Raw genomic sequence first — 8,965 nt, forward strand, 5'->3', positions numbered from 1 at the left:
CCCCCCTGCTCTGGCGTTCCCCCCTCTCATTCCCATGGAGCTCAAAACACTAAGGTGTGCACGAAGATCACTTTTGGCGTAAAAACTCGGCATAAAAACCAAAACGTAGAGCTGTAGCTGTAGTCTGAGTCTGAAGTCAGAACTTCAAACTCTGAACTCAAACACGTTTTTCACATGTGGCTCTAATCCTCTTCCGTCCACCAGCGATCACGCAAATCAAGTATTAAAACTCCCAATACTGCGATACTGTGCGCCACATAGACGCAGCCTCAGGTTTCCATGGTGCCTTTGAACTAAATGTCTTTGGGAAACAGCAAAAACCAAAGTGCTAAACTGAGACATCTCTGAACAATGACCCACCAAAGCATCGAATAATGTACAGTACTTCCTTTAACTACTGTTGTAGATTGAATGTATGAGTCCAGCGCATACTACAGTACATCAACAGAATGGTATATGTACAATGGAGATCAACACAGAGCTGATCTCTACAGAACTGCGTCCACGTGTCTTCTTAATTAGATGACACAACATCTGTTTTGTGCGTCATCAATACAAAAATGATGATTTGTCCGGTTTTCTCTCTCTGATTTACCTTTGTACTTTGACTGGATTTGAGACTTTACTTTGTGAATAACTGAAAACATCTATATAGCCTCATCTGTTCCTCTGGTGTCAAAAACTTCAGAAAACAGGTATTAACAGTTCTAGGTTGTCACATGAAAGATTTAAGACACAATGAAAAATAAAAATAAACCACCTGTGACTGGAATTATGACTCATCTTAGTAACACCCCCCAAAAAATCTCTGAAGTTGTGAGTTTGAATCACAGACTGTAAAAAGAAATGGACGACGCTTCTGGGTCTAAAAAGTGAAGCAGATGCTGAAGCTCCAATAAGATGCATTCTCTCTAACGTCCAGCAGGGGGAGACTCCTTAAAGCTGCATTCTCTCTAACGTCCAGCAGGGGGAGACTCCTTAAAGCTGCATTCTCTCTAACGTCCAGCAGGGGGAGACTCCACCGGCTCCAGAAAGAAGTCTCTTTCTTTAGAAGTTTGTGAGTATGGGTCTACTTCTTACTTGATTTATTACCTCAGTAAATATTTTCAGAATGAGTTTATCATTTCAATTGCTAGTTCCACTTCTTCTTCAACTCAGTATGATGTCCATTTAGTAAATTATGGCCCCATTTATTTTAAAATAGACAATAAAGCAGGACCTGTTTGTCAGGACAGAGGCCTGGCGATGCTAACCATGCTAACACTGTGTTTTCATCTTAAACTTAGACCGTCTCACTGTGTGTTTTCACTTCATTAAAGTTAATTTTTGGTCGCCTAAAAACGTCTTGTTTAGCTTTCTGCCGACAAAAATCATCACATCCGGTTGCAAAAAAACAAAATGGCGACGCACATATTTTTTTACAGTCTATGGTTGTCACCAGTTCACCTCGTGAAAGACTGACAACAAATTAGAGTCTGGATTTTCCCTCATCTTTAAAACTAATTCAAGTGCTTTAGTTAGGACACTTTTGTGGCTCATTGGACATAAGAGGAGCCTGTAAACAAAGTTCATAAAAAGGGCAACGAGGCTAAATGCACCAGGTGGCTTAACGTTTGTTGGTTCTGGTAAACCTCCACCAGAACCCCCGGGTTTAACATTTCATGCATCAGGAACCTTTACCACGCGATCAGAAATAAAGCTCTGTTATCCCCTCTCTCCAGGACAGACAATAAAACAGCTGAGCTTTAACGGTTGATTAAAAAAAATCAAATATTACGATTACAGACATGGGTAATAAATAGAAGTAGCTATGCATTCAATCATACACAGAATGACAATATCATTAAAGGTTCATTTCGTTTTTCTTCAACCTGGACCCTATTTTCTCATGCATTTGTGTGTCTAAGTGACTAATGTGAACACAAATATTCGAAATTGGTCCAGTATTGAGCGAGAACGCTGTAACCGACAGCAACGAACCGGGCTGCAAGCTGGGCACAAGATCAATATTGAGATATGAGACTAGATATTGTCTTATTTTGGATATCGTAACATGGAAGTGGTGTCTTGTCCTGGTTTTAAAGGCTTAAGTACAGTAAAGTGATGCTATTTCCTTAACTTACCAGACTGGTGTAACTGATCTATTATTTACCTTTACCCACTTAGTCATTATATCCACATTACTGATGATTATTCATCAAAAATCTCATTGTGTAAGTATTTTGTGAAAGCACCAATAGTCAACACTACTCCAACTACTAATATCGTTGCAGTATTAATATCAAGGTATTTGGTTAAAAATATCGTGATATTTAATTTTCTCCATATTGCCCAGCCCTTGCCTGACAACACTATGGAAAGGATCCCTACTGAGATAAACCTTTTTGTTAAAAAGTAAGATCCTTTTTCTTAAACCAGAAAAAGCTCAGAAATCACTATTTCCAAACCCACCAGACTCCATGTAAATAATTAGTACTTTTAGGGTGTGTAGAGCCAGCATGTTTCCACAGGCAAATGGGTGAATTAAGGGTTTATTTTACCCAGACCAGAGTGGTGATTGTTGGAACATTGGAAAGACGAACCAAGACGGGTTTTGGTAGTTTTATTTTGTTTCTGTCGACTTTGAATGAAGTGTGTCTTACCATGATAAAATTACTGTTAATTTAAGTGGTTGTTAGGTGAGTTTTGCAACAGCGATTTTGGGGATGATTCATGTTAAACAAATAGGATCTATCTCTGTAGGGATCCTTTCCATAATGTTGTCAGATACTTGAAATATTAAACTGAGCCTGTCAGTGGTATAAAGCACTTTTAGTGGACGTAAATTGAAGTTGTGAAATTGCCCAATAACTGTCATTGTAGCTTGTTTTGACTGCAGCGTTCTTGCTTAATACTGGACCGATTTCACACATTACTCCTGCTCCCATCAGTCACTTCAACACAAAAACATGGGTCCAGGTTGAAGAAAACAACAACAAACAAAAACTTAGTCACCCATTAACAGCCCAATTCAATGTGGAAGGCTGTATAAAAAAAGACAAACCTCTACAATGGGCGACAAACCAAGTCTACAGAGGAGTTCACTGAGAATAGGAAGCCAGTGAAGGAATCAGGAGACGGGAGAAAGGGAAACTGGAGCTGTTGGGGAGGGGATGGTGGTTGCGAGGTTATAGGTTGAGTTCGGAGATGACGACTGAGGGGACGCTAAGGGGCTGTAAATGGGCCTGGCAGAGCCGGTTGAAGAGGGGGAGTGTTGAGCTGCGGTGGCTGTCGTCGGAGAGTCCGAACTGACCTCGTCCCCTTCTTCCGAGTCCCACACTTCGCTCTGCAAGTAGTCGGCGAACAAGGCCTTGGCTCGCTGCAGCACCCGGCTCAGGTTGTGGCGCCGCACGAGGCGATCAAAGTGCATGGCCAGCTCGTTGTAGTCCAAGCTGTTCTTGATGATGTGGTCTCGGTGCTCCAGCAGGATGGACAGGCACAGGAACAGCATGAAGGGGTTGCCTTTGCCAAACTCTTGAGGCGGCGGCAGGGAACACGGTTTGATGCTGGTGGTCTCGGCTTTTGTAGAACTGGGCGTGTTAGCTGTAGTGCTGGGGGACTTGTTGCCGGGCGAAGGGAGACTGTTGTAGGACGACCTGCCGCCAGACAGCGACGGGCCTCTTCCAAAGGACAAAATTGGCGAAGCGAGTAAAGATCGACTCAGGGCGTGGTTTGGAGACGCAACAGAGGATTTTACAGCGGGGGTTGTGGGCGAGTTGATCCCTGTACTGCTGAGCACCTGGGCAGGGTTGGTCAATACTTTTGGGACAGTTCTCAATAAGGCCTCACTTCCACTGGTCGTGGATGGAGATGGGGGTTTTGGAGGAGAGTCTGGAGAAGCACCTGGCCAGCTGGAGGGCGACGCTGAAGATGTGGGGGAGACAGAGGGGCCGGTTTTCCAGATCGGAAGGCCACTAGGAAAGAGAGGAGGCGAAGTTATTGGAGCAAAACCATTGTCGCCGGTTTTTATGAGAGGTGTTCTCTCTCCTGGGTCCTCCTCGCTATCAGCCGTGGACTGGCGCCTTGCGATGCTCGTCGCTGACTTTGAAGAAACCAAACGCTGCGGCAGCTCAGCGTCCTCCATATGGAAGCTATCTTCACTTCGGGCAGAGTAGTATTTAAACTCCCCGAAACTAGTTTGCCTCTCAAGAGACGGAGCCTGCCAATCAGCCTTGTCCACGGTCGCTTGAGGAACATCACATTCACCCGCCTCGCTTTCCTGTTCAGCGCCGAGATTTCTCCTCTCTTTCTTCTCTATGGTGACATTCCTGCTCACATCTGGTTCTTCTCTCGAAGGCCTCAGCATGTGTCGTCTACGCCGATTCTCCTTTTGTTCCTCGTCATCTCCGAGACCGTTCTCAACCGTCTTGCCCTTCTCTCTGCGGGACGTCTCTTCATCCGAGTCCACCGGCGGTCCCAGGAGCTCCACTTCGGTTTCTGGAGGATCCGGGGGCAGCGAGCTCCACGTCACCTCGAGCATCCTCAGGGCGTCGTCGAACGCAAACTCTCGCTTAAGCTCCAGGAGCAGCCAGCGGTAGCAGAAGAAGAGGTCGTCGGCTCCCCGGGACACCAGGTAAGAGTAGAATTCGGGATCCGAGTACTGCAGGAGCAGCTTCAGATGCTGGAACTTGACAGACATGAGCTGGCCATCCGGCCGGAAGTTCCCCTCCAAGCGTTTCATGATGCCACAAAAGCAAATGAAGGCGTGTGCCTCGTTGTCCATTACCGCTAGGATTGGGGAGGCAATATCACTCATGCCTTGACAGTATGATATCTGAAAAACACAAAGTTACACAAGTCTGTTAACATAAAGTAAAGAACTGCAAACGATGCAGATATAAGCGCGCTTTAAGGATAAAATAAGCTGGCAAATTAACAGAAGTTTTTTATTACAAAAGGTAGATCAGGGGCCTCATTTATCATGCATAAACTCATTTCTATGCATAGAATCAGCTACGATTAAACATTGTTATGCCAGGGAAAGTGCGTATATTTACTATAACATGAGGACCAACAAAGCAGTGTTTCCCCTGTAATTGTACCAGATTTTATTTTTCTTGGCCAAAAAAAAAGGTTGATTATCTATTGTTTCCCTAGAACTGTCTGTGGTAAGTTCACGTAACAGCAGAAAAGTCAAGGGTAGGGTGGGTTAACATATCGATTTTATATCAATGTCGTGATTTGCAACTAGATATCGTCTTAGATTTTGGATATTGTAATATCGTGACATGATAAGTGTTAAGTGTGTCTTTTCCTGGTTTTAAAGGCTGCATTACAGTAAAACGAAATCATTTTAAACCAACCAGACTGTTCCAGCTGTTCTATTATTGGCCTTTACACACTTAATCATTATATCCATATTACTGTAGTCCCATATGCCACCTTCCAACCCCCTCCCCCCCCAACCTCCTGTTAAGGTGCCTCACAGTTTGAAAACCTCTAAATCGTGGGATTCAAAAGGAAGATTTGATACGCAGATTCAGACCGTAAACCTAACGCTGGTCCAAGGTAACCGACTGACAACTCTACCCACCTGTGGATGTGTGATGGCAAACGCAGTGAGCAGGTCTGTGAGGGCGGTCAGATGCGGGCTGTCTTCTGAGCCCGCGTAGTACGGGTGAGCCCGGTCTGTCCGCAGGACGTCTTTCAGAACATTCCCACGGATGAATTCCAGGTCCTCGTGGCTGACCCGGGCGGTCCACTCCCTCTTCAGCTGGTCGTACTCCCTCGTCTTCCTCTTCATGTAGTCCATTCTCTCCTGTCCGCTCAGTCCGTCGGGGTAGACGTTGAGGAGGTACCGCCAAACAACCTAAAATAACACCGCAGACAACGCAGCATTGGTTAATAAAAATACTAATTATTTAATTAGTTAGTTTAATTAGTATAAAAGTTGTTTTTTTTGTGTATATATAATTATTTACTTTTGAAACATTGGGAACAATACAATAGTCAAATTTACATCACCTAACCCTAACACTATAAGACATATCTCTAATACATACAATACAAATATTTTGTCAATAAACAGTACGTAAAATACAGTACAGTAAAATCAACCTTTGATTACCTCCATCTTGACAACATTCAGGACAACATTCCTGCGTGTTGTGTTTGATTAACATAGGATACCCATTTCAACCATAAGATTAAAAATCTATTCATCTGCAAACGGAGCAAAAATGTTAATTTCATTAAAACAATCTCTCCAATTTTCCAGAGTAGGGGGATCAGGAAGGAGCCAGTGTCTAATGACAGTTTTCTTACAAAGCAATGATTAAAATTCTGAAGAGATTTCTCTTTATTGGATAAAAAGTCCTTGTTAGCCAAGATAAAGTTGGTAAATTTGAAGGATACTTTTGTGTTAAAAATATTTTCGATATCTTTATGTATCTCTAACCAACATTGTTTTATTACTGGACAAGGAAAATGTTTGTTTTTTTAAGTCTAGGGCTGTACAATTTATTATCTTTTCATTGTCATCGTGATATCTTCTGCCACAATAAACCCTTTGCAATAGGCTGCGACATTATATGAAAGACGAAGGGCTTTTTGTGTTAGTTGAAAGAAAATATGAGCCGAAAACTGCACTTAAATATGTAACAATCATTCTTTTTTTAGTGCTGCCTTTTACATTCAATTCAGTGTTCAGTTTGTTCAATAAAACATTGTGGGAAATGATTTTATTTCATTTGCTTTTAAATTCAACAGGCAGTTTATTAACGGCCTAAAACGTAATGCTCATAAAGGACGTTACCTTGCGCAGTGAAGGCTCCACGCCGCCGTGGTAGATGCGCAGTCGCAGTTCCTCGGGTCGGGACAACTGTCCCTGTCCGTTGAGGTAATTGTGAAACTCTGCGTCGCTCAGGGGGGGCTTGAAAGGCTTGATCTCCTCCCCGTAAGACCAGCTGAGGGCTTGCTGGACTTTGTTCAGCGTGCGGCCCACCTGAACAAAGAGGGAACCAAGCGTGTAAGCAAAAGACACTGACTGATAGAGGGTGGACAGTAGAGACGGTATGAGGACGGTTAAAGACAGACCTGGGACAGTAGAGACGGTATGAGGACGGTTAAAGACAGACCTGGGACAGTAGGGACTGTGTGAGGAAGGTTAAAGACAGACCTGGGACAGTAGAGACGGTATAAGGACGGTTAAAGACAGACCTGGGACAGTAGGGACTGTATGAGGAAGGTTAAAGACAGACCTGGGACAGTAGGGACTGTGTGAAGGGAAGAAATGCAGATGCCAAAGACCGAGTCCGCTCTGTGAGAAGCTGCTCGGAGCCAATCACGTCTTTGGGGCTGATGATGTCCCACTCCTCCATAACAGGACCTGCAGTAGGACAAAAGGTAGGAGACTTTAAAGGTGCCGTAGGTAGGATTGCAAAGATCCAGGACTTTGGACATCGACATCTTCTTAGTCTCAGTCAGTAGAGAACGCTATGAAATGTGTGTGTCTGAGCAGTGATTGACACTCATTAAGACACCGCCCCCTACTGGCCCTGATTGGTGCATCTAAACAGAGCTGGGGACGTTTGCAAATCTCACTACAGGCTGTAGGTGGAGCCGGATTTAATTTTTATTTTTTAAATGACCTGCTTGTCATGAGACAAGTCCGAGACCATAGAAAAACAGTCTTGAGTCCGGACAACAGCCCTGTGATACCTACGGCTCTTTTACACCTATCACCATTTCTAGCCCCTGGGGGGCCATAGGAAGGCTAGGGGGACACATATTATTGTTAAAAATACTAATACTAATACTAATACTAATAATTGTTTTATACTATATATATGAAATTTTACAGTTTAGCTTCAAATTAACTGCAAATGACACATTTTCCCATTGACCTCCACTCTTTATGTTCTCTGCAGTATAATATAAGCTTTGCATTTTATCTTTTTTACGCTTGCTTTAAGGGTACAGGGTTGTCCTTACTGTCTTCTGAGGGTTTTATGTCCATCTTGAGCTGCAGATGTGATTTTGCTGCACCCACAAATGCGACATCCAAATCCCAGTCGGACAGCAGAGACAGATACGTTTCAGCACCGCTCCGATCGCGAGACAGGTAACTGATCCCGAAATTCCTCTTCCTGGTTTAAAAAGACAGAAGAAGAAAATGCTGACGTGCGTAACGTGTCTATGTCACAGTTTAGGAACCATAGTCTCACATCGCAAGACCCTCCTCCGTAGTGCTGGGGAGGAAGATCTGGCTAGAAAAAGGTGCTCGCGTTTAATGGCATTTTATTTAAACCAATCACAATCGTCGTGGGCGGGGCTAAGAGCCGGACAGAGCCACGGTGCCGCTGCAAAATAGCCTCAGGAAGGAACTTGTTTTGATGGAACATGTTCGTCTGAAAGTTATTTTAGTCGTCAACAGAAACCTCAGATTGGACAGATAGTCTAGCTAGCGGTCTGGATTTACCCTGCAGAGACCTGAGGACCAGGTCACCATAGTCCTAGCCACACAGGAAGGGGACGGACATCCGAAAAGGTGACGAAAGGTAGCAAAAAAATGATTAAAAGGCGACTAAAAGGAGACAAAAAGGAGACTAAAAGGCAACTAAAAGGCGACTAAAAGGAGACTAAAAGGCGACTGAAAGGCGACTAACAGGCAACTAAAAGGCGACAAAAAGGCAATTAAAAGGCGACTAAAAGGAGACTAAAAGGCGACTAACAGGCAACTAAAAGGCGACTAAAAGGCGACTAAAAGGAGACTAAAAGGCGACTGAAAGGCGACTAACAGGCGACAAAAAGGCGACAAAAAGGAGACTAAAAGGCGACTAAAAGGCGACTGAAAGGCGACTAACAGGCAACTAAAAGGCGACTAAAAGGCGACTAAAAGGAGACTAAAAGGCAATTAAAAGGCGACTAAAAGGCGACTAAAAGGCGACTGAAAGGCGACTAACGGGCAACTAAAAGGCGACTAAAA

At 43.9% G+C, this 8,965-nt stretch overlaps 1 protein-coding gene across 1 annotated transcript in view; it reads right to left on the minus strand.

Annotated features, from left to right (window-relative positions):
* Window positions 1-2,599: 2,599 nt before the first annotated feature.
* Window positions 2,600-8,965, minus strand: part of tbc1d25 (TBC1 domain family, member 25) — an 8,141-nt gene continuing 1,775 nt past the window's right edge. Inside the window, exons 3-7 of the mRNA XM_034875824.1 lie at window positions 7,972-8,126; window positions 7,239-7,366; window positions 6,794-6,982; window positions 5,573-5,848; window positions 2,600-4,813 (exon numbers count right to left, since the gene is read on the minus strand). Of these exons, the coding sequence (XP_034731715.1) occupies window positions 3,110-4,813; window positions 5,573-5,848; window positions 6,794-6,982; window positions 7,239-7,366; window positions 7,972-8,126 (2,452 nt within the window). The 3' untranslated portion in view covers window positions 2,600-3,109. The remainder of the gene's footprint in view (window positions 4,814-5,572; window positions 5,849-6,793; window positions 6,983-7,238; window positions 7,367-7,971; window positions 8,127-8,965) is intronic.

The sequence above is a fragment of the Etheostoma cragini genome, chromosome 7 (genome assembly GCF_013103735.1).
Source record: "Etheostoma cragini isolate CJK2018 chromosome 7, CSU_Ecrag_1.0, whole genome shotgun sequence".
Taxonomy (NCBI): domain Eukaryota; kingdom Metazoa; phylum Chordata; class Actinopteri; order Perciformes; family Percidae; genus Etheostoma; species Etheostoma cragini.